The sequence below is a fragment of the Gopherus evgoodei genome, chromosome 4 (genome assembly GCF_007399415.2).
Source record: "Gopherus evgoodei ecotype Sinaloan lineage chromosome 4, rGopEvg1_v1.p, whole genome shotgun sequence".
Taxonomy (NCBI): Eukaryota; Metazoa; Chordata; order Testudines; family Testudinidae; genus Gopherus; species Gopherus evgoodei.
Window position 1 is genome coordinate 107,791,875 of NC_044325.1, and position 25,504 is coordinate 107,817,378.

At 42.4% G+C, this 25,504-nt stretch overlaps 1 protein-coding gene and 1 long non-coding RNA gene across 5 annotated transcripts in view; one reads left to right on the forward strand and one right to left on the reverse strand.

The window, feature by feature from the left end:
- PLEKHA7 (pleckstrin homology domain containing A7) overlaps positions 1 to 150 on the reverse strand; it is a 289,322-nt gene extending 289,172 nt beyond the window's left edge. For all 3 annotated transcript variants that reach the window (XM_030560483.1, XM_030560481.1, XM_030560480.1), the window contains exon 1: positions 28 to 150. In XM_030560483.1, coding sequence (XP_030416343.1) covers positions 28 to 116 — 89 coding nt within the window. In that variant the 5' untranslated portion in view covers positions 117 to 150. The remainder of the gene's footprint in view (positions 1 to 27) is intronic.
- LOC115650462 lies at positions 2 to 24,097 on the forward strand. Of its 2 annotated transcripts, none has more exons than XR_004000097.1 (3): positions 2 to 79; positions 3,972 to 4,023; positions 23,697 to 24,097. It is a non-coding gene; the product is annotated as an uncharacterized LOC115650462 (long non-coding RNA). The 2 variants fall into 2 exon arrangements; XR_004000098.1 differs by lacking the exon at positions 23,697 to 24,097 and adding an exon at positions 11,515 to 11,584.
- The last annotated feature ends 1,407 nt before the right edge of the window (positions 24,098 to 25,504 follow it).

Sequence of the window (25,504 nt, forward strand, 5' to 3'; positions counted from 1 at the left end):
CTCCCCGCGCGCCTCCCCGCGCCTTACTCGATGAAGAACACCCGGCCGTCCCTGCAGACGCCATAGGACCAGTGCTCAGGTAGAGTGTCCCGCCCCACAGCCTCCGCCGCCGCCATGTTCGCCTTGCGCACAGCCAGCCGGCCGGCCGGGGAGGGGGTGCCAAGGGGAGCGCGGGCGGGCGGCGCCCAGTGCCCGGCTCGGCTCTGCTCTGCTCAGCAGCGCCACCGCCACCGGCTAGTAAAGGCGCGGGCAGAACTCTGCCCGCTCCCTTGGGAGAGGAGGAGAAGGGAGCGGGCGCAGGGGCGGCGGGTCCCTGGCTGTACAGCCGAGAGAGACTCCCTCTCCCCGGGGAACTGGCTGCAGAGGGGACGAGAGAGACCCGCTCCGGTCTTTTCTCAGCTCCCTGGCTACAGTGCGGGCGTCCCACTGGGGAGTCCTTCCCCGCCCAGAGCTGGGCTCACGGTGCCTGTTCCGCATAAACTCTCCGCACAACGCGCCTGAAATGCCCCCACACGAACAGGGCGCAACAGGCTGACTTCTCCTCTTACCTAAGCTGGTGCAACTCCTGCTGATCAGCGATGGCTGCTTGTTCCCCCATTCCTGCCCTCCTCTTCCCCCCAAACTCTAGGGCGCACACCTACAGGGGATACAACAATAAGTCTGTTCCCCTCTTTACTCTGACCCAAGCCTGTATTCGCTGCAGGGAGGCTGAGAGCCATTGAACCCAACTGTAAACCCCTATATATGATGGAAACTTCCTTCAAGAAAGGAGGTGCAGCAACACCCCTTTTTTCAGCACCTAAAAGTCTCTGATTTTCCCAATTCATAAAGTCTCTCACTTCCTAGCAAAAAATTGTTTGCCTGCTCGTTTCTGTTGTTGTTTTTCCCGTGGAGAAGGCTCTGTGAGCAAACCAGCAAGTTGGAGGGAACAAATCAGGGCAGATGGAATGACTGTTTGGGGGATTGAATATAAAAAGTTATTATTCCTTCCTCCACTCGTTTCCCAGGCTGAGGCATTAGTCAGTCTAGGCCTTTGATATAGAGGACAAGAGGATGATGGAGATTAATTGCTATCTTGCCAGGAACCTGTGGCTATACTGAAAAAGTAGGAAGAGAGTAGGTTGTGGTTATTCAGCCAAGGGAATGGAAACACCAGATCGTTAAAGAAGCAGAATTTTGCAGTAATTTACATAGCACTTTCTATTGCACAGTACCTCCTATATGCAACACTTCTGAAATGCAGTTGCTTTAGGGTTAAAATGTACATACCCCACACAGCACTGAGGAAGGGGAAATTTTAGCTAAACTCACTAGGTCAAACTTCTTCTTTTACTAAAATACTGTGGGATCTTGAATGTATACACAGTACACAGGGGGCCTCTGGTTCCAGGGTCTCATTTGATATGTAGGTAGGTTCCAAGGACCTATATATAGCAAACTAAGTTCTCTACTGAAAGAGGTAGAGCTGAGATGAACTTGACATTAATTGAAACCTGTTTTTCTACTCTGATTCCTCACTACCTTGCAGAGCTATATATACTAGTGCAAAGTGGATGTAAAACACACCCCTACCACTCTGCCAGGGTAGAGTTTTTGCATCCTGATTTTGCAGAGGTGCAAATAACTACACAAAAGATAAAAGCCAGGGAGAATCAGGCCTTAAGAACTTTATAATTGGGAAAGATATTGAAAAGCAAGCTGCTTTCTGTTGAACACAGGAAAAACATAACATGGATGCTTAATGAATTGTTGAGCGCTTAAGCAGTGAATGTCTTTCCTATGCTTTGATTCACAAATGCTGAAAGTGAAAAAGTCCTATTCCTCTAGCTCATGCAGGATTGTACAGATTAATTTTTTTTCTTTTATCCCATTCTTCCTAGTTACATCTTCATGTACCACATCATATAATCCCTCTCCCTCACTGCTAACACCTTCCAAGTATTGGTAGAATCTTATGCACCAGGGCATGTCCTTTACATCCATTAATTGCATGGACTAGTTAAATTGGCCTATAGCTCCCTGCCATAGCACTGCCTCTAGACCCGCATGATTGGCTGGACTTCCGTACTCATAATGACCACTAACTGAGTTTAACATTAACCCTTCATTGTGGAAACCACTACTTGGAATGATCCTGTGACTTGTCTTCAGTAACGTAATGGAAAATATTTTGAATAATTCAAAAGGAACCTATTCTACACAGCATTGTTCAACATTAAAACCTGCTTCTGATGCTTAATGTGTAAGCAGCTATAAACTTTTGAAAAAGATGTTGCATACTTCTCTCCCTACCAGAGATAATTACTTCTCATTATTGATCTGAGCTCTTTAATCTGCACATTAAAGTCCCTTTCTTATCCCACAGAGATATTAAATTCTCTTACTGATATTGACATGTTGAATTACTACTGCTCTTTAACATCAGATGGTGATGAAAGACTTTTACATGATTCAGCTGATATACCTTAACTTCTGTTACATGCACTTACACACTTTAATCTCAGCTGGTGTCATATCAATATTTTTAATTATTGTCCTTTAACCAACAACAAGCTTTTTTAATAAAACCATACAAATATACAGCTTAGTTTTCATATATGTTAAAGAATAAAATAAGAAAGTTTCTTAACTTGAAGGCAGATGTTTCCCTTTGAGTTACAAGGACCTGACTGAAAGACCTTTGGTGTCAGTGGAGATTCCCATTGACTTAAATGAACTGTTTATCAAGAGTCTAGTCTGCAGTTGCATAATCTGTATTTTAACATAAAAGGTTCATATACCTTATAAACAACTGCACATGACTTTTTTGCATTATTAGAAAGTGCTGCATTGGCACTCATATTACAGACTTTATATACAATACTTAAAAACAGAATATTGTATTAAAGCGAAGTAATAGTAGTTAATGTTAAGTCACTTACTGATTAAAAGACAGTCCTTCTAAGTACTCAAATCCATATGCTGAGTCAGATTGTCTTGAAATTTTGTGCGCCTCATAGGGGTGCAGTAGTTGTCTAAATTTGGGATCATTTGAACAAAAACTTCCTGAGATACAGCCCCCCTAACAAATGCTATGTGTACAAAATCACCTATACCCAATTCTAGATGGTGCAGCCTGCTCATCTTCCCCCAAGGCCATGGGAAAAAAAAAAAAAGGAAAAAAAAAGTCCAGTTCAGTAAGGGAAAATTCCCAAGCATGCAGTTATTACAAGAAGTCAGAAATCCAACACTGACTTCTCACCTGAAAACACTGCTACTGTCAGACTAAGGACTGATAGAAATATGAAAAGGTCATTGAGGTAATTAAGTAAATTCCTTTTTTCAAGATCCTTTTTTGAAGGTATTGCTCCAAAAAAAGTGAGATTGGGGAATTTAATTCCTGGAAATAAATGGTGATTTTTTTTCTTAACCCTTTCTGGCTCAGTATCACAAATGGTAATATGTAGCACTTGTATAGTCATTTGATAGCTTTGGATTCAAAGTAATTTTAAAAGGTGAATAAGAATTAGCCTCATTTTACAGATAGTAAAAGTGAAATTGAGCAAGGATGACTTGTCCAATGTCACAGTAAATGACACAGCTGGGAATAAAACACATGTCTGACCCATAGTACGGAGCTCTATCAGTTGGACCACAGGAGTCAGTGGGAATAGACATAAGTGTGGCAAAAAGTTATCAACAGCTGTACAAAAATTAGATGAGACAACTACAAGAAAGAGGGAAAGCAACTGTTTGTTCTGACATTTCACACAGCTAAAGTGTTTGGTCACCCATTTCTAAATTTGATGTTGCTGTTGCATAAAATAATATATAAAAAAAATTGAAGGAGTCACCACAATGTTATTCAATATCAGCTAATAATCAAACAACATTAATGCCAAATAAGGGTTGAACATGAGCATATTCTCTCTTACAGGCCATTTTGTACCTTTAACATACATTCATTTAATTTTATTGTGTATTTAAAACAGGCACACTGTGAGTGAAAGAGAATGTAAGCTCCAAAGGACATGGAAAATAAAGGTAAATTGAAGGCAAATTGTGTGCGTGCGTGTATATGAGTCTCTACCCTGTTCCCATTGAAATACAGTGGAAGTTTTGCCACTGGCTTCAGTAGGAGCAAGATCACACCCTATAATGCTACAACTATCTTAAAACGAATATAGCTCATAAAGTAAATCAGATCAGTTTATAAGTAGGGGAATCCAAAAGTCTGAAGAAGAAATTACTCATTTTTCTAGATGCTGGAAAGAATATGAATAAGTTTAATTGCTTTCTACAATTTGTGGAAGGCATGGAGGAAGACACTGGGCACCGCAAATACTGTTTAAGGATATTATTCATGCTCACCAAGTCAACACCCAGTGTGAAATCTGATTGATTGTTCACACTCAGGTCAACAGAGAGATTGTAACAACTGAGTGAGGCAGATGGGAAAATGCCACAAAGAAAGCAATGCTTGTGGTGCAAATCAAATTCAAACTCCTCCTTCCAGAACAGTGATGTTTCCTTAGAGTCAAGAAAAATGCTAAATAAGCTTTTTTTAAGCCAAAAAGGATTATTCACAACAAAAAAGGATCAGAAAGTGTTAATGTCAAACATGTCTTTTAATGGAGTTCAGCTAATGTTATCTATATAATTATACCTTTTTTACAAAACTCCTCCACCTTTAAAAAAATTGGATATTAAAATTTGGAAATTAACTTAAGATATGCAGGTAGTTCCCCACTGCCATATTGTTCATCATTCATTATCACTTGTACTGCTCACACAAGTTTAACTTAATTCTCTAAAATCTGCAAAACTATATTCATAAATCAAAATGAATTTTTAGTTGATTTCCTAGTAAAGTAATTCAGTTCCAATTTTCTAACATTATGGACTACAAAAAAACCCTAGGTGTATTCGTTGCTATACAATATAATACGTATAGTGAAAACAGTCTATTTAGATACAATTGTGACACCACAAACATATTCCACAACTAAAAATTGATTAAGCCTTCCAATTGTTAATAAATTATTTTCTACTTCACTACACATCACACTGAATTTATGCAACTATTACATACCAAAGTATCCTAAGACTACTTTTCTTTCAAAATCTGTATTTACACATTTAATAAACTTTATGTAAAGTCAACAGTATACATCCATACCATATTTCCATTACAGAATAAAACAAGGTAGCACAATTAAGACTGGGTCTGTGATAAAGTGTTTGTGGGGATAGAGCTGAACAATTGTATAGCAGTAGAAAGCATTTAACTTTTCAGACTTTTTTATGTTTGGATTTTTGTAAAGAGAGTGGTGGTGAGGTTTTTGTATGGGTTTTTTTGGTCAGGAAAATTTTTAGCTGAACTGCAATGAAACATACCTTCACCCTTAACACTTTCAATAAAATGTTTGTGAATATGTTTGTTTGAAATGAACACAAACCTTTAAATCAGCTTGATGAATATAGACTATAGGAGCAGAGCCTTGCTCTAACAGAACTTATGAGGCTCTCCAAAGCAGGGCTGCCCTCCTGCAGACTTTGCAAGTTCACAAGTGATGTGTGTTTGAGGGAAGTTATCTTTGTGAGAGAGATGGGGGACAGAAAGGGTGTTGAGAAGCTTTTATATAAGAACATAAGAACTGCCGTACCAGGTCAGACTAAAGGTCCATCTAGCCCAGTATCTGTCTACCAACAGTGGCCAATGCCAGGTGCCCAAGAGGGAGTGAACCTAACAGGCAGTGATCAAGTGATCTCTCTCCTGCCATCCATTTCCATCCTCTGACAAACAGAGGCTTGGGACACCATTCCTTACCCCTCCTGGCTAATAGCCATTATGGACTTCACCACCATGAATTTATCCAGTTCTCTTTTAAACGCTGTTATAGTCCTAGCCTTCACAACCTCCTCAGGTAAGATATAGATTTAAACCTAAGAGGCTTAAAGTTTTAAATCTAGAATATGTTGAGCATTTTAAGTTTTATGCATAGGAGAAGACTCTGCCTTTTCCTGCATCCCCTTCTGTGCCTCCTCCAATTCAATGCGCCTCACTTCCATGTCCCCCACTACTATACCCCACTATAAATCCATCATTGTTCTGCCCTTCACCCTCTCTTCTGTTTGCCATATAGCCGCTCTATTACAAGACCAGGGAGTAGGATTCCATTTCATCCATCAATATCCTTTCTGTTCCCTACCCTCAGCTATCGGGGTAGCTGTGTTAGTCTGTATCCACAAAAACAACTAGGAGTCCAGTGGATCTTAAAGACTAACATTTATTTGGGCATAAGCTTTCGTGGTTAAAAAACCACTTCTGCAGATGCACAGAGTGAAAATTACAGATGCAGGCATTATATAATGACACGTGAAGAGAAGGGAGTTACCTCACAAGTGGAGACTTAGGGTATGGCTACAGCGGCAGTGCTTTGAAGTGTGAGTGTAGTCGGAGCACCAGCGCTGGGAGAGAGCTCTCCCAGCGCTGCACGGCTTTACAGCTGTAGAACTGATAAATGAAATTGTTTTATTAATGTAACTTCTGTTCACTATTCACTACACTTGCCTATACTGTAACTTCTGTTCCATATTGTAATTCAAACCCCATTTTAAAACACTCATTCCATTTTGTAAAAGCTTCCTCCAACCTTCATTTCTGCAAACCCTGCTGTAATCTTATTAGTTTAGTTTACATGTGTGAATGAGGATTCATGGGTGATAGAATCAACCTCCAGCCCCAGCCTGTCCTGATGAGATAAAGTTCAAATACCAACGGCTGAAGACCTAGACAACAGAACTAAACAAAGTAAGAAGCATCCACGCTAAAAAGAAAAGGACAACAGAACAACAGAAGGAAGATCAAAGCCAGGTCCAAGGCTGAAAGTCACGCCTGCAATTGATGGGTGATCAATCTAAACCCAGAGGCAGCGTGACACAGCAAGACCTATAGACTTTGAATCCAAACTAAAAGCCTATAAAAAAGAAGGGTGAGATGAGAAACTCTGGGTAACATTCTGCTGCCAACATGGAAGGACATCAGTGCCTGCCCAACAGAGATCCAGCTCAGCCTTGTGCCCAGCTTTCCTGGCCAGTTAGCTGCCACAAGCTACGAACCCAAGCTGCAAAATCAAGCCATGAACTTAAGCTATCTTCAGGACTGGTAACTATGCAGCAGCTGCAGAACACCTGATGAATGTGTGTGTGTGTGTGTATATAGGTATTAGGTATTATAATGTGAGAGTGTGTGTGTGTGTGTATAGGTAATAGGTATAATGTGTGTGTATAAGAATTAAGATATTAGTTATTAGTCATAAATTGTTATCATAATAAATGTGGCATCTTTGCCTTGTCCCCTTTAATAAGATCCTGCTGATTTTTATTGGTCTAATATAATTGGTACAACACAGCGCTGTATCTTGCAGCGCTCAGGGGGGTGTTTTTTCACACCCCTGAGCGTGAAAGTTGCAGTGCTGTAAAGTGCCAGTGTAGCCATGGCCCCAGTGTTGACAGAACCAATTCGATCAGGGTGGATGTAGTCCACTCCCAATTATAGATGAGGAGGTGTCAATTCCAGGAGAGACAAAGCTGCTTTTGTAATGAGCCAGTCACTCTCAGTCCCTATTCAAGCACCAATTAATGGTAGGGGAAAAAGCTATTTCCCCATGCTAATTTTTTTCCCTACTGTTACTCACACTTTCTTGTCAACTGTTGGAAATGGGTCATCCTGATTATCACTACAAAAGTTTTTTTTTCTCCTGCTGCTAATAGCCCACCTTAATTGATCACTCTCATTATAGTTGGTATGGCAACACCCATTTTTTCATGTTCTCTGTGTATATATATCTTCCTACTGTATTTTCCACTGCATGCATCCGATGAATTGGGTTTTAGCCCACGAAAGCTTATGCTCAAATAAATTTGTTAGTCTCTAAGTTGCCACAAGTACTCATTCTTTTTGCTGAAACAGACTAACACAGCTACCACTCTGAAACTTATCTTACAAAGTATACTCTATGCAAGACGGTCAATTTCCTAGTTTCTCCTTGCTTCCTGACCTGGTCCAACCCTAGGAGCTTCCTTACAGGCTGAAATGGAAAGATTGCTTCTTCTTTATCATCACCTTGCTCTAATGAACCCCTAGTTTACCCCTTCCCTGCCTATCTTAATGTAGGGTATGCGCTCCCATCTCATCAAAATTCTTATATATTATAGGTCTTTGTAAAATTCCCATATTAACCTCACAAAGTAACACTGAGGCACCTCTCCTCAGCAAGAGTAACACAACAACACACATATAAGCCCTGATATACAACTTGTTCTGCATAAGCAGACCCCTTGCCCATACTAAATAAGCTGCAGCACTAGCACTTTCAAGTTTGCAGGCTAATTTGTTTGGAGATATGATAAGTCCAAACAAAAAAGTTAGAAAAAACTTTTCTAAAGTCAAAGGTGCAGGCTGGTGTAGCTTACTCTTGCCCTGGAAAAGAGGGAAGACGGGACTAAGCTGTGACTCCTAAGGCAGTACAATTACACATGAATCTTTACTCCGGGATCATGTTAACTCCACAATCTAGCCCGGTGTATCAACACAGTATTTTAAAATGGTTTTGTTCAGTAGAAAATTGGAATTCTCTGGATTTGCACAAAGAGGGCTGTGATGGGTTGGGTCACAGAAACCCCTTTGGGACACCACCTGATGTGCTGAGACTACCTCTGAGCCAGTTTTCCCTGCCAGCTTGGGACTTCAGTGCCCTGCCTGGTTGTGCCTTCTACAAACACAGACCCAGGTCTGAACCACATTTCCCAAAAGCAACAGGCTTAACTGAAAACAGCTTAAGAAGTGCTCCTATCTCCAGCACTCAGATATCGAACTCCCAATGGGCTCCAAACCCCAGATAAATCCATTTTACCCTGTATAAAGCTTATACAGGGTAAACTCAAATTGTTTGCCCTCTATAACTCTGATAGAAAGATATGCACAGCTGTGGTAGCTAGAGGATTTCTCATGACTGCAGCTACCTTTGTTCTGTTCCACTCCCTTATATATCCTTTACACACAGTGGGAATATTTTGTCCCTCTCTGGGTTCCCACCAATTCTTCTAAATGGAAAAGCACCAGGTTAAAGATGGATTCCAGTTCAGCTGACATGATCATCTGTCACTGCAAGATTTCATTACCCACTTCCCACCGCACACGCACGCACGCACCTACATATGTATATACAGGAAGACTTAAAAGTAAACAGAGCCATCTACAGTCAATTGTCCTAGTTGATAGGAGCCATCAAGATTCCAAACCACCATTAATGGCCCACACTTTGCATATATTTACAGTAGGACCTCAGAGTTATATTTCATATTTCTAGTTTCAGATACAAGAGTGATACATTTATACAAATATCATGACCACACTCAGTAGATTATAAGTTTTGTAATGGTACCTTACAAGAGACTTTTCCGTGAAGCATATTCCAGTTATATTATATTCACTCATTAGCATCTTTTCATAAAATCATATAGAGTACAATGTCACAGGGGCCATATTCAGCCCTAATATAAATTGATGCAATTCCATTAACTTCAGTGAGGTTCAGTGAGGTTCATTTCTTACATCAAGACTCAGTTAAGATAAGTATCAAGATAAGTATCTCTATTGTTTAGCCATTAACCACAGATATAAAATGCCATTATTCTGTTAAATACCAGTGATCTGTTAGGTAGTAACCTGGATTGCCATTTCTGTCCAGAGTGCTAAATAATGTGGGTATGCTTTAAAAAGGGGGAAAAGAATATGTTCTGAAGTTGCATAGAAGAGCTCTTTAAATTGTTGGCTATGACTGGACTATTGAATCAGACTATCGCAGAAGGGGTGAAGAGAAACATTCCAATATGTTCTCCACTCCTCTTGAGTCTGTGTAGGTGGCCCTTCATATAATAGGTAAAAAATAGATTCTGCATCTCAGCTTACTTTATAATCAAATAGGTCATCAGGGTGCAAAACACTGTTCTGAAATTTAATGCATTTATACATGTCAGACCTTTTCATTCCTGCTTTAAAAATACAGTCATTTGAAACAGATCAATAGTGCTGATACCTTAATAACTAGGGCCAGTACAAAAAAACTAAGATCTCTTTGAAATTTGGTATTGTTTTATGTGAATTAAAATGAAAATTAAGTATTTTCCTTCAATTAAAATAGTACTGCTTTCTCTTTCAGAGCTCTTATTTTCTACTCTAGCCTCTGATGGATTATAACCTTTTGGTTATGTCTGAAGCATCACAGTTCACACCATTCAGAATCCATGTGATACAAATTTGCATTTTTTTAAATCTACATATGAAGTTACTATGCAATCAAGGAGTGATAATATTGGGGATCTTTACAGTTTAACAGGATATATCAGTGTTTTTCAGATAAACTGAACAGGGTGCAGGAATCTTCCAGTTTATCTCCCTTTCTCCATTGATATCCCTTTATTGGTGCTTTCTCTAATAGTTAAGACTCTCACAAGACTCCAGAATGTTTTGTTGTAAACTATTTTTATAACAGATTATCTAATGAATGCAACAATCATCTAGGTTGATAATACATTCATTACTACTTCTTAATTACACAGTTCTCTGAAATCCAATTTTAACAATTAACCAGAATACAGAAGAGAACAAAAGCAAAGCAATGTATTGTATAGTACAAGGGTAAACTTGTCTTTTTGACTCCGCATTGTATAGTCTTTCCACAGACGGCTTTGTAAAGTATTATATTTCTCAGTATCTCTTAAAATTCCTTTTAATTCAGATTTACATCTTGATTCTTTCAGTTACAATGTTAATCATAAAGTGAAAAATGTAATAAAACTAATTCTAATCGTTCTTCAGAGACTTAGCAATAATTACTCCCATGTTGTCAGAGTCCAGCAGATGTCTTTTCCATTCTTTTTTTCTCAAGCAAAATGACTGTACAGTTCTTTTGGGCACTAAATACTTTTAAAATCATTGGTTCATTAACAGAGATGTGGATGGCTGGCTTAACAATATATCACTCTTGGTAAAATTATAGCTGTGTTCTGTCAACAATAATTATGTGGGTGTTTTGCTCATTTCCTTCCATATTTTTCTGGTGGTGACATTGTCAGAGCAGCACCCATTTTAAAAAGAAAAAAATCCAACATAATGTGTCTGGCTGGGGTTTGGTAAGGACATATTGTGGTATGGTGAAAATGAAGACCCTGAAAAACCACCACAAAGCCTCCTCCTTACTGTATGCAAATCTGCAGAGAATGTGCAAATTCTCAAGTGGAACTTTAGCACAATTTTGCTGTACTACTCACAGAGGCCTGGGGCATTTCCTAGGGACTGGTCAAGATAAGTTTTGTTGCAGGCTGTTCTCCCCAGATATCGACTAATTTCCCAGGAAATGCCTTGGCCCAAAGTCATGATTGCTATTAAAGCTGCTTTTGTTGTTGTTGCTGAATCAAAAAAATATGTAATTTAAATAAAAAATTCCACTTTTTATTTTGTACTGATAGCCCTGCCCTTTTTCCAGAGTGCAGAAGGAACTGATGTTAATGATGATGCTGTTATACAGGCTTTATAAGGTACCATGGCTAATTAGATTTACTCTTTGCAGTTGTAGCAATTTGACAAAATTCTTTACCTTGTTTCCTTGGGTGAATGTAATGTTTATTAGCAAAACCAGACTGACCTCTCTAGCAACAGGTGTTCTCTAATCCACAGAACATGTACTCCATGGATCGTGGCAGTACAGGCTCCCACAGGTTGCTCTACCAATGTGGGACCAGATTATAGGGGTGCATGTGTAATTCATTCTTCATATTCATTCATACTTTGGCCTCAGAGTGAGACTGCCAAAAAGGGTTCCAATTCTGGTAATAATTTTTTAATGTGGATTGAGATCATCAAATTTACTTAACTTAAGGTGATTAACATCCAATAAAAAACCTTCAGAAACTAAGGGCTTTTCTATACTGGCAATTTACAGCGCTACAACTTTGTTGCTCAGGTATGTCGGCTCCAAGCACCAGCTGACCAAGCGGGTGCTTGGGCCGGCCAAGGGGAAGGGGCGACACATTGGGCTTTCCAGCGGCAAGCCTCTTGGAGGAAGGACCTGCCGCCGAATTGCAGCCGAAGAAGAAAGCGGTGTGGTGGAAATGCCGCCGATCACAGCTGCCTTCCCCCCCCCCCGCTGCTTGGGGCAGCAAAAACCCTGGAGCAGGCCCTGTATGCAGCAAGTTGCAGCACTGCAAAGCACCAGTCGTAGACAGTGCACCAGCACTCCTCACGGAGATGGGTTTTTTAAGAGCGCTGGGAGCACACAGGGCTGCCCAGGGCAAGGTGGGCAAGTGGGGCAATTTGCCCCAGGCTCCACAGGGGCCCCCACGAGAACCTAGTATTCTATAGTATTGCAACTTTTTTTTATGGAAGAGGCCACTGAAATTGCTTTGCCCCAGCCCCTCTGAATCCTCTGGGCGGCCCTGGGGTTGCAAGTGCTTTGTAGGATAGGATTAAAATTCAAAATGATCTGGACAAACTGGAGAAATGGTCTGAAGTAAATAGGATGAAATTCAGTAAGGACAAATGCAAAGTACTCCATTTAGGAAGGAAGGATCAGTTGCACACATACAAAATTAGAAATGGCTGCCTAGAAAGAAATATTGTAGAAAGGGATCTGAGGGTCGTAGTGGACCACAAGCTAAATATGAGTCAACAGTGTAACGTGGTTGCAAAAAAAGTGAACAGAGTTCTGGCCTATATTAGCAGGAGTGTTATAAGCAAGACACGAGAAGTAATTCTTCCACTTTACTCCGTGCTGATTAGGCCTCAGCTGGAATATTATGTCCAGTTCTGGGTGCCATATTTCAGGAAGGATGTGGACAAACTGGAGAAAGTCCAGAGAAGAGCAACAAATGTGATTAAAAGTCTAGAAAACATGACCTATGAGGGAAGATTGAAAAAAAATGAGTTTGTTTAGTCTGGAAAAGAGAAGACAGAGAAGACATAACAGTTTTCAAGTATGTAAAAGGTTGTTACAAGGAGGAGGAAGGAAAATTGGTTTTTTTAACCTCTGAGGATAGGACAAGCAGCAATGGGCTTAAATTGTAGCAGGGAAGGTTTAGGTTGGACGTTAGGAAAAGCTTCCTGTCAGGGTGATTAAGCACTGGAATAAATTGCCTAGAGAGGTTGTGGAATCTCCATCATTGGAGACTTGTAAGAGCAGGTTAGACAAACACCTGTGAGGAATGGTCTAGATAATTAGTCCTGCCACAAGTGCAGGGGACTAGATGACTTCTTGAGGTTCCTTCTAGTTCTGTGATGACAATAACCATCTTGCTCAATTCTAGAAATGCATTAAATGGCAAGAGTATTACAGTATTAGCCATAAATCAATTATGTGTTGTGCGGGCTCATCAATTACTAGGAAAGCACAAGTTTGCTATCACTAGTACTGTTTTCCCACTGAATTCTGACTCTATTTTTGAAAAAGTGAAATAATGGACTTGATGCATTCAGTTGCTAGCAGTGCAGTAGCACAGCTTCTATCTCAGGAGGGTGAATTACATTTCATCTCCCCTGCTTTATTCGAATTCAAAGCATAATGAACAGTGTTCAGGGGGAAAGTGAAAACACGTGTCAAGGACCTAATGGAACTGGCTGCATATAGGGTACATGAAAACTGCACATCATTTGGCAAAGCAAAGGGATTTCAAATGAAGATTTTTCCTATATCATTTACTTACCTACTCCAGAGCGGTGTTGTGAGGCTTAATGAACAGTTGTAAAGCTCTGAAATCCGTGGATTAAAAACCACTAACTGCAAAGTATTGTAGTGTTTTCAGTGGGGGTAATGGAAAAGACTGCTAAGTCAAAGAAACCAGATATGGTGGAGTGTGGGGGGGGAGTGGAAGGCTTCAGGGTTAATATTCTTTCTGGCTTAAGGGTGTGTGTATGTTTCCTAGAGGCTCCATTGTGAAACATTGGGAGTGACAGAAAGACTTGTAGTTTACTTTGTTTCTTTTGTTGTTCTCTTTTCCTAGAGTTTAAATTAAACAGTATATTCCTCTCTATCCTGATGCATTTCAAAAGGTGAATAAGCAAGGTTAAACAACAATGTACAGTCAACCTGTGGAACTCAGTGTCAGGGGATGTTGTGAGGGCTAAAACTATAACTGGGTTAATAAAAGAATTAGATAATTGACCTATCCTCCGTGAACTTAAGGGCTGTTAGCCAAAATAGTCAGGGCTGCAACCCCATGCTCTGGGCGTTCCTAAGACTCTGATTGCCAGATACTGGGACTGGATTGTGGGATGTATTACACGGTAATTGCACTGTGCTGTTCATTCCCTCTGATGCATCTGGTAGCGGCCACTGTTGGAAGACAGTTTACTGGGCTAGATGGACTGTTGTTCTGACTCACTTTGGCCATTCTTATGTTCTTCTTAAATGAGTTATATGGCTATTACTCCTTTTGTTTTCCTGCTTCTCCTCACATTCCCTTCTTTTTCTTGGAAGCATCCTTCCATCCAGGAGCGGCGCCAGGGTTTTTGGCGCCCTATGCACAGGGCCGGCTCGCCGGTCCTGTGGCTCTGGTGGACCTGCCGCAGGCGTACCAGTGGACCCTCCGCAGGCACGCCTGCGGCAGGTCCACCGGAGCAGTCTGCCACCCTCCCAAATCCTGGTGCCCTAGGCGACCGCCTAGGTCGCCTAAATGGAAGCGCCGGCCCTGCTTCCATCCCTTTCTGAAATGATACTGTTGTCTTGCTGGAGTGGTCCAAATCCCTGCTAACTCATTTTAGAGGGCATGTCAGTGCTCTAGTACTTTTAGCAGCATCAAGAGAATGCTGGGGAAGAGAGCTATGGAGAACTCCTCCAGGCCACCTTCACCAATGTGGGTATAATAATGAGGTAGTATAATTCATGAAGTGAGATCACTCTTCCTTCCAGAATGTTAGCTAAGATAACTTCAGGGAGAGCGACAGGATAATCTAATAGGTATTTTCCATCCCTAACTTCTATAATGACATGATTCTCTTCTCACATTTCCCTTACTAGTCTCATCATTAAACGTGCCATAGTATTTTAAAAGTAGTTGAAAAATGTGTTCAAGAAATTAAAATGTCACCTTATTTCTAAACTGATATTCTACATTTTTCATGTTTATTTCACTGTGCTGTTCGTGTGGTTATGTGACCAATCCTGAACATCTATTCCAGGGGTTCTCAAACTTCATTGCACCGTGACTCCCTTTTGACAACAAAAATTACTGCTTAACTGCAGGTGGGGGGACCAAAGCCTGAGGCCACCTGAGACCTGCAACCCCAGGGTAGGGGGGCCAAAGTCCAAGCCCCACCGCCCTGGGTGGGGGGGCCAAAGCCCAAGGGCTTCAACCCCAGGAGGGGGGCCTGTAACCTGAGCCCTGGCCACCCAGAGCTAAAGCCATTGAGCTTTGGCCCTGGGCAGTGGGGCTTGGGCTTCAGTCCCAGCCCCCAGCAAGTCTAACACCAGCCCCGGCAACCCCATTAAAACGGAGATGTAACCCACTTTGGGACCCAAAAGTTTGAGAACCCCATATCTATTCTATTCATGGTCTAATCCTGTGTTCACCACCAAAGTATGAGTGCCTTCAAGCAGTGCATTGAGCAACATGACTAATGTATGTCATGTGGTGGTGCTTCTCTCATCCTTTCCCCACTGGAAGAATCACTTGCAGTGGAGTGTTTTGTTTTGGTAGAGTTGTTTTGTTATGCGAGTTTTTGTTTCGTTTTGTTTCTTAATATACATGGTGCTGTCAGGGTCACATTATGGGCACAGAGCGAGCTGCTCAGTATTGGGACCAAAAGGTCCGATCAGTCTGGGGCCAGGCCAGGTCACAACTGCAAAATCACAGTCCATTACCAAACAGAGAGTGAGGCAAGAATTGGGGCCAGGCCAGGGTCTTTCCCTGGGGTCAGCAATGGTTAAGTCAGAGACAGTAAACCAGGATCAGGGTTGGAAGTCAAGCCTAGGTCAAGAGCCAGGAGTCTGGGATCAAGGTGAATTGCAGCATTGCTCAGACGACTCCCAGAAATGACTTGTTGGTTTATCTGGGGAGTGGCTGCCAATCAGGGAATCACAGATTGCTGTTCCTCATACCTCTTAGGGCAGGACTTCCTGCAGGACTGAGCCTCTCAGTTCTGCTTGATGGCAACCCTGCCTGGACCCCTGATAGTGACAAGGAAGTGGCACATGCCTTAAAACCTGCAAATCTCATGGGTTCTTACATTGCCTATGTATTTATGTGAGAGAAGGAAAGCTCAAAGAAACATGCCTTGCACTTGGAGAGGAAGGTGGCGAGGTTTGTGATGGTACTTACTTCCTCGGGGAGTTCATTCTACAGTCTTGCACTGGCCATGGAGAAAGTTCTTCGTCCTGCACAGACAAGCTGTACCATTGAGTTGTCAACCATAATCTTCATCCCAGAGCTTTACATGGTCTTTTATACCCTGGGCCCAGGCCATGGAATGCCTTGAAGATAAGGACCAAGATCTTAAACTTGATTGGAAATTCTATGGAAAGCCAGCATAGAGAGTGGATGACAGTATGGTAGCCTCTATTGCTGAGGAAAGTGCTGCTGGGTTCTGTATTAGTTGGCGTTTCCTTGTCTACATGGTGGGCTCTATGGAGAAGTGATTTCTAAAACACACTAACATATTGTTCATTAATTTGTCCATGTAGATCCTGCTGATGTGCACTAAAGGTTTCCCAGTGCTGTTTGACTCAGTACTGTTTCAAACAAAACTGTCTTAAAGTGCACCAGCAGGGTCTACATGGATCAGTTAATGTTCAACACATTAGTGCATTTTAGAAATCATACTCTATTACTCACCCTGTAGACAACACTTAAAGGCTGCAGGCTTTTTGCCCAGGTATATAACATTGCTGTAGTCCAGCTGAGAAGTGACAAAGATGTGAATAACTGAGGCCAGGTCATTGTCCGCCTGGATGGGATAGAGTCTCCTAGCCAACTGGAGATGATAGCAGAATTAGCGAGTAATGTTTTCTGTGTGAGAACTTATGCACTGAGGAATCCAAGAATACTCCTAAACTGCAATCTGAATTGACCAATTGTAGGTGTAGGCCTTCAACCAGAAGAAACTGCACCATGGATATGAATTCTTACAATGCTTTCCTCTGCTTACCAGCATCACCTCTGTCTTGTATGGATTCATCTTCAGCCAGCTGTTCTTCCAAGCTCTAGGTCCTCTTGGTGGTAGTGATATGGTTGTAAGTGCTGCAGGATAGGTAGAGCTGTATATAATTTAAATATTGCTGACACTTAAGTACATATCCTTTGACCAGTTAACCTATGGCTGCATGTAGATGTTGAAAAGGACTGGAGAGAGAATTGATCTTTGTTGGACTTCACAACTGAGGGGTCTAGCAGTGGTGGTGCAGTTTCCTGATACTGCTTATTGGGTGCTTCCTCCAGGAAGGACTCAATTATTTTACCACATTCCCCTGGATCTCTGCCACCTGTTTCAGGTGAGACAGGTATATCTCGTAGTCAGTATTAAATGCTGCAGAGAGGTTCAAGAAGATGCAAATAAATGTTTGACCGTAACTATTTACAAGAGATCATTCAGCCGTGCCATTAAAGACTGTTTCATTTCCATGTTCTGCCATGAATCCAGATTGTTCCATGTCTAGAATATTGACTTCAATTAGATTAGCTTGTAGCCAGTGGCAGCAGAACAGGAGGCCAGGACCCACTCACTTTCAAAAGTGGGAGAGCTATCCTTCCCACTTTTTTACCAGCCGTAAGGGTGAGCGACAGGGGGAGGGGATGGAGAGGAGCAAGTGAGAGATGGGGGGAGAGGCAGTGCAGAACAGGGCCACAATTGAGTGCCTATGGCACCCCCACTTTTAGGGCAGTTCCACCACTTCTTGTAGCTTGCCTTTGGCTAGTTTATCTGTGAGCTTGCTCAGGAATGGGAAGTTTGACACTGGATGGTAGTTGGTTAGAACAGATGTATCCAGGTATATTCAGCATTGGTCAGATTATTGAGTGTTGGAAGGAAGGGAAGAATTCTTTTCTGAATGATGTTTTAGCTAGCTTAATGAAGAGAGAAACCTGTTGTTCATGACTCTTGCACAAGCCAGGAAGGGCATGGTTTGGATTCACAAGTCTTGGGTTGAGACTCCTTTAGGGTGTCCATTACTTCTTTATGAGTGAACATACTGAACTCTGGGAATGTAGGTGAGCTGTTGGTTTGCGGTTATAGATGGAGTGGATCCATGCTATTTGAGAAGGCTACCCAAACGTGCATGGTATTTTCAGTGAAGTAGGATGATAGCTCTTCATGGTGCTTGGCATTCAGTTCCACTGCAAGTTGTAGGCATTCAGGATTGATGAAGTGGTTTACCAGCCTCAGTAGCTCCTTGGGGCAAGATTTGGCAGTTTGTGTTCTTGCCATTCATAATTAATTAGAAGTGAGAGAAAGGGGGAAAACCAGGGCTTTAAAAGTTATGTACTTTTCAGTCTATTAGCTAATCCTTTCCACATTTAAGTCAGGATGATACTGCCTCTGTTATGACTTTCACCCATATTTGGCTTCTGTTGTACATCGGGGCATTAGGGAGAACTGACATTTTTATAATTATTATTTTAACATGTTTATTATGGCAGTGCCTAAGAGCCAACAAAGAGTAGGGCCTCATTGTGCTAGCTACTGTACAAACACAGGACAATAGACACTCCTTACCCCAAAGAGCTTCCAATCTAAATAAACAAGACAGACACAGTGGGGGAAGAAGTAGAATGCTCTGGCAGAGTGAACAACATGATGGGAGCAAACATCGTGTTCCTGCTACTTTTGTGTGTGTGTGTTTTGTTTTTTAGTTCGTTAGGGGAATAAACAAAGTAAAATGGGTGAGGGGCACAGGGCAGGGGAGCAGAGGGTAAGAGGGGCAGGCGTGGAGTAAAGCTATGGTGAAGAGACTGTGAGAAAGAGGGAGGAGGACAGTTGAAGCAAACAGACAATTAGCACAGGGCAGAGAAAGTCCAGTGAGAACTATAGAAAATTCTCTGAATGTGCAGAGGTCCAAATGTTTCTGCTTTTGCAGCTTCTGCCCCTTCCAGCTGTTGTCTCTGGCTGGCTCCTTTCTGCAGCCATGGATCCTAAAGCCCCCAGAGTGTACTGGGAATTCACTGGCACAGTGCTAGATATAGTGGGAGGCATGGCTTTGGCTGAGCCCCATTTTAGCACCCCTCCCCTCAGTGCAGCAGTCCCTTAGTGTATCCATGACAATGTTTCAATGAAGGATAAAGCTTTCTGTACATCATGGCTACGTGATGGGGAGAGAACCATTTAAGGATTTAAATGGTTAATATGTGATTTTTTATTTTTTATTTTTTAGTCTGCCAACTTTAAACTTAAATGCTATTTTTCCTCATTAGGAAGGCTTGATAAATATATTGCCTACAATGTAGCCTAATTAACAAGGATAAGTGTAGGTTGTATTCCTCTGAGAGGAGAAAAAAATGAGTTGCATGAGAAAGATGGTTGGGACTCAAGATTATATCAGTGTCATTGGCAGTACTGTTTATGAAGATAATGTTTACAGAGGCCACTGTCTGTCAGAAAGGCATTCAGTTAATTAAATGTATTCTATTAATCACATTTAATCTTACATTACAAATTTGCAAGAGGTTATGTCGAATGATATTTTGTCTAGAGCCACAGGCTTCTGCATTTGCAAAAATTAAACATTTGCTTGCTGGCCCTGTTTGCAAAGGTTTTTAGATCCTTGGAAAGATAGATTTTAAAAAGGTACAATTTGATACATCTTTCATTGCTCATTTTCCAAATTGTTCCAAAGCAATTCTCTTTCTTTGAGGGGAAAATAGGTGTAATAGGGAGTCTCACTGATTGTAATTAATTAATTTTATATCATACTAAAATAAATGTGTGCTTCCAGATGACTAGTTTCCAAAATACACAGGATAAATTAACTACTCTAGAATAGTACCAATTTCTGTTCTCAGTTGCACTGCTTCCAAGCTAGCCCAGCTGCAATTACGCTAGAATTTCCTCTGAATATTTATCCTATATAATATAGTAAGTACATATTTTAAAGTATGTATAACTTGTTTCCACTATATATATTATATATATATTTTCTTTCTCTCTCTCTCTCTCTCTCTCTCTCTCTCTCTCTCTCTCTCTCTCTCTCTCACACACACAGTGAGCTATACTAATTTTCCTGCAATAAGTACTTTCTGGACAGCAGTTAATAATAACCTTAACTCTAATGTAGTATTTTTTCTACTCACTGGAAAGGGAGAGAGATAAATATGTCTTTTTAAATATTTGGAAAGTGCTCACATATTACAGTGAAGAACACCGGTAAGATAACCTAGATAGATACAAATGGCAATTAAGATTCTTCTGTGAACAGGGATGATCTGGTGTGAAAGACTTTGGAATACTTCTGGATCTAATCTGTACTCATAGAAATAATACTTAGCACTTTTCAACCATAGATCTCAAAGCACTTTAAGAAGATGGGCTAGTATTACTGGCCTCACTTATAGATAGAGAAACTGGCACAGAAATAAAATGACTTGCCCAAAGTTACACAAGTGGTCAGTGTCACCAAAAATAAAACCCAGTTCCTGTGCAGCCTGCTGTAGCACTGGTGCTAACTTTCTAATGTGCCAGGGGGTGCTCAACCTTGGCTCTGCCCCAGGCCCCGGCCCCCACTCCACCCTTTCCCCAAGTCCCCACCCTGCCTCTTCCCTCCCCCAAAGACACCACATCCTTGCTCCTCCCCTACTTCTCCCAGAGCCTCCTGCATGCTGCGAAACAACTGATCTCAGGAGGCACAGGGAGGGAAGGGTGCTGATGTGTGGGGCCCGCTGGCAGATGGGAGATGCTGGGGGAGAAGGGGAGCAGATAAGGGGGCTGCTGATGGATGCTCAGCATCTACCATTTTTTCACGGAGTCAGCACCTATGTGCTCTAGTATTGCCTGAACCAAGATGTCTCACTGAGATATATACTATGTTTTGTCTCATTTGTACTGTGTAGACGATGATTAGATCTTTTGAATTACCTATCAGAACCTCCAAAGTAATGGCCTGATCCTTATACATGTGCTTAAGTTGCTGTAATGAGCTGGACTACTTACAATGAAATTTCTCACAGTAGTAAAGTTAAGATTAAAGCACATGCATAAGTGTTTGTGGGATTTTTTTCCTGCTGAAGCCCTAATGGGCCCCAACATTATTTTCATTGTCTTACTAATTGGCAAATTTATTTACACTATATTGATGCCAAAATATTTTGTCATGGCTAATGGTATTTTATAGTGAATGCCAAAGCAATTTGTTATGATTAGCCACTTAGTACAACGTGTTGCTAGGTTTATTCATTAAATTATAAACAGAGATGGAAAATACCTATTAGATCATCTTGGCTATCCTTGTACTATTGTAGGATGATTTATTACTTACCTGCAAACTTAAGAGACAAAATGTAGGATACTGAACTTCAAAATAAAATAAATAAATTAAATAAAACATGACAAAATGGTGGATGTAAATATATATACAGAAGGCCCCTGTTCCGAGGAAGGTAGCAGGAAGGAAAGAGGGTGGGCCTGCCAAACACTCTTTTCTTCCCCACTACGACTAGGAGACCACTCCAGGACACTAAATCCAAACAGCATCCACATGAGCTTTCACCATGCAGCTTCCTCCAGGAGCAGCCTATAAAAGGCCCCAGTTGCCTGGAGGGTCAGCAGCAGACTGTCTCTCCATCCCCTTTCCTCTGCTTTCCCTACCAACTCTAGGCCCTGGTCTACACTACAGGGTTAGGTCGATTTTATAATACACACCATTCCGATGACCTAAAGGGCTCTTAAAATCAACTTCTGTACTCCTCTCCGGTGAGGGGAACAACACTAAAATCGACCTGGCTGGGTCAAATTTGGGGTAGTGTGGATGCAAATTGATGATATTGGCCTCCGGGAGCTATCCCAGAGTGCTCCAATGTGACCACGCTGGCCAGCACTTTCAATTCCAATCCACTAGCCAAGTACACAGGAAAAGCCCCGAGAACTTTTGAATTTCATTTCCTGTTTGGTCAGCGTGGCGAGCTTAGCAGCACAGGTGACCCTGCAGTCCCCCCCCAGAATCGGAAACGAGGTCCACTATGTAGTGAACGGGAGACACTCAGTACCAGATTTACCATGGCGCCAAAATGCCGGGCCCAAGCTCAGAAGGGGGCCTGTAACACTCGCTTCCTCCCCTCTGCAGAAACGAAGCCTCAGAGCAGCCCGGATCCAGCATGGGAGCTGAGACCCCATGGGGCCCTGGGAGCTGTAGTTCCTTGGTCAGCTCCCTGCCTAGAGAGCCTGCCCTGGAGCAGGGAAGGAATTACATTTCCCAGCATTCCCTTGGCCACTATCAACAGGAAAGGGAGAGGGAGGAAGTGGGGAAGCTGAGAGACTCCATGCGTTGCAGCTTGCTGTGAATGGAGAGCTGGCTGCTAGAAGGGGGTGGCAGTATGAATGCGGAACAAGTATGCCCAAGGAATAGAAGGCTTTGGCCCAGATATCACCCTCAGAAGACTTCCCCAGACTAGTGTAGGGATGCTGGTGTGACCTCGCATGGCAACCCCCAAAGAAGGAACTGGGTGGACTAAATGGATAGTGCACCCCTCTATCTGAAGCTTAGCAAGGGAGATATGTGGATCCCACTAGAAGTTAAAATGATAAGTAAGGGAGGAGAGGCTCTACTAGAGGACCTGGGCAGCTTCAGATACAGTACCAGGCACGTAGGAGGATCTCCACTTCTGAGCCATGAAAATAAAAATTGACTTTTCCTTTCCAGATTTATCTAATATTCAGAAAAGGAATCTAGCACCTGCCTTCCAGATTTGAACACCCACAATATTCAGGAGCACTCAAGCTCAATTTGGGCAACTGTTACTTCATGTCTCCTAAATCAAATATTCTGATTCACTGTAATTTGCTGTAGAAAAAGTAGGATAAAATTGAGCAACAAATGCTGGGGTCTTCCCAGTGCTAACTAGAACTGGAATTGCTATTTTCAACAGCCATCATCATTTATTTTTTTTTAGTTTTGTTTGTTTAAAAGGAAGACAGTAATATTGCATTGGCAAATTCCCCATAGAAACAAAGAATGGAACAAAAGAATAATAAAGGCACCTCAACTTTTCCTCATTCATGTAGGACAGCCTTATATTATGGATCCAGATATCTTCCAAACACACAAGCTGAAAATTGTTCCACTTTACTGCAGTTCTGTAACCATGCGGGAACCAATCCTCTGTGTTCTGTGCACATCCAGAATTCTTACTGAATTCAAAAGTGCCTTGCTTTTGTGACCATACTGCCTGATATTTTCAGCATTGTAAGCAAAGCAGGTTTACATTTAGTAATTGGGTGGGAAGCCTCTCAGAAAAATTTAGGTGCTGTAGAAGGTGTTGCTTATTCACTAGGTAATGCGAGACCTTCCTGTTACAATAGTAAACCAGTGCAGCATAGAATGCACTTTGCTCCTAGAGTCTAGAATGGAGTCCTTTGCTTCTACACACAGCCCTTTAAAGACAATGAAAAGACTCCCACTCACTTCAACAGGCTTTGGACAGAACTGATTATACACAGGGTAACTCCACTGTCTTCACAGGGTCCTGGTCTCACAGCAGACGTGGGGTATGTGAGCTTGTTGCAGAGCTGCTGCTCACGGATGGGAACCTCCTGGCACTGAAGCCTCCAAAATCATTCAGGCTGCACTTTCTGCACGACTGTGTGCTAGCCGAGAGGTGCGTGGGAATTGGTGGCCTCTGCTGCAGGTGACGGGAATCTCAGGTACTTAAAGCCATGGCCTAGAGGAGGGAAGTGCCTAAGTCCAGAAACTGCAGTTGTCTAGGGCCAGCACTGAGGATTTAGAGTCCCTAGCGCTGCTGTTGCAGGTTCAAGCATGCTCAGCCTTGGAATTGTCACCCCTCCCTTGACTAGTAGCTGCAGCTGTCTAAGGCTGGCCTCTGGCAATTGGCCCCATGGCTATAGCCAGAGAAGCTACAAGTGGCTCTGTGACTACTGGGGGCCGTTAAGCTAGAGCAGATAAAGAAACTGGAGTTAACCTCAAGGAACAGAGGTCACTGGTAGGAAAGGAATGTCAAGAGGAGCAGGGAAAGAGGAAGCAGGTCAGGCTTGCAGAGGGAGAATAGAGGGAGCTGGCCCCAGCTGGTTGGGGAGCATGTCCAAAGTAGAAAGGAAACAAGTATGGGGAGAGGTAGTGGTGATCAGCTGGAAAGACCAGCATGTAGATGGGAGCAGAGGGAGAAAGGCTGGTGTCTTCAGAATCCCAAGGGCTAAGTCCTCACTTTGGGGAAATTAGTGTTTGCAGGTGGCTTGCTCAAATGGCAGGATGGGTGCTGAGGGAGGGATTTGTCAGAACTGATCAGGTATCTGCTGGCTTTAGAACTTTGAGCTGAGACTAGGACCACATGCAGCAACTGGTGACATAGGGTAGTACTGGAGACATGGCTATAGGAGGTCTGAATGAGGAAGGCGATAAATCTTTGGGGAGTTTCCCTGATCATTCTGAAAGTTCTACTCAGTGTGGACACTGGTAAACCCATATGGGTGTACAGTTCAATAAGAAAAACGGGGGGCTGAGGGAGCTGTGTATAGCAATGTATATAGTGATATGGAGGTATGATCAAAATGAAAAATGTCTGAGATTCAGTACTGGGTATACTATGGCACCAATGGCACTGCCACACCAGGCCCACACTTGAAGCCCACAGTGACTACATAGGGGCCCACAAATATGTTTGGCGCCGGGGCCCACAAAAGGTTAATCTGGCCCTGGACTGGATCTGAATACTGTATGGGGAGAAGAATCTGTGCAGGCAGAACCCAGTCAAAAAAAAGAAATGCAAATATATATGCCAAAATTACGCAGGGCATGATGTATGGAGGCTACAACAGGGACACACAGCAGTGCCGCTTGAAAGTCAAGGAGCTCAGGCAAGCCTACCAAAAGACAAAGGAGGCAAATGGTTGCTCTGTTTCAGAGCCCCTTACATGCCACTTCTATTATCAGCTGCATGGCATTTTGGTGGGGGGGGACCCTACCACTACCACACCACCATCCATGGACACCTGCAAGGGGGCAGTCTCACGCAATTCAGAGGAGGATTTTGTGGATGAGGAAGAGAATGCGCAGCAGGCAAGTGGTGAATCTGTTCTCCCCAGCAGCCAGCACCTTTTCATCACCCTGGAGCCTATACCCTCCTAAAGCAGGATCCCCAACCCTGAAGGCAGAAGAGGCCCCTCTGGTGAGTGCACATTTGTAACTATACTACAGGGGTTAAAAGCAATAGTGTTTAATATCTGATTTGCACTGAAGACTTGGGATGCATTCGTGGCCGGTACAGCTACTGGAAAAGTCTGTTAACATGTCTGGGGATGGAGCAGGAATCCTCC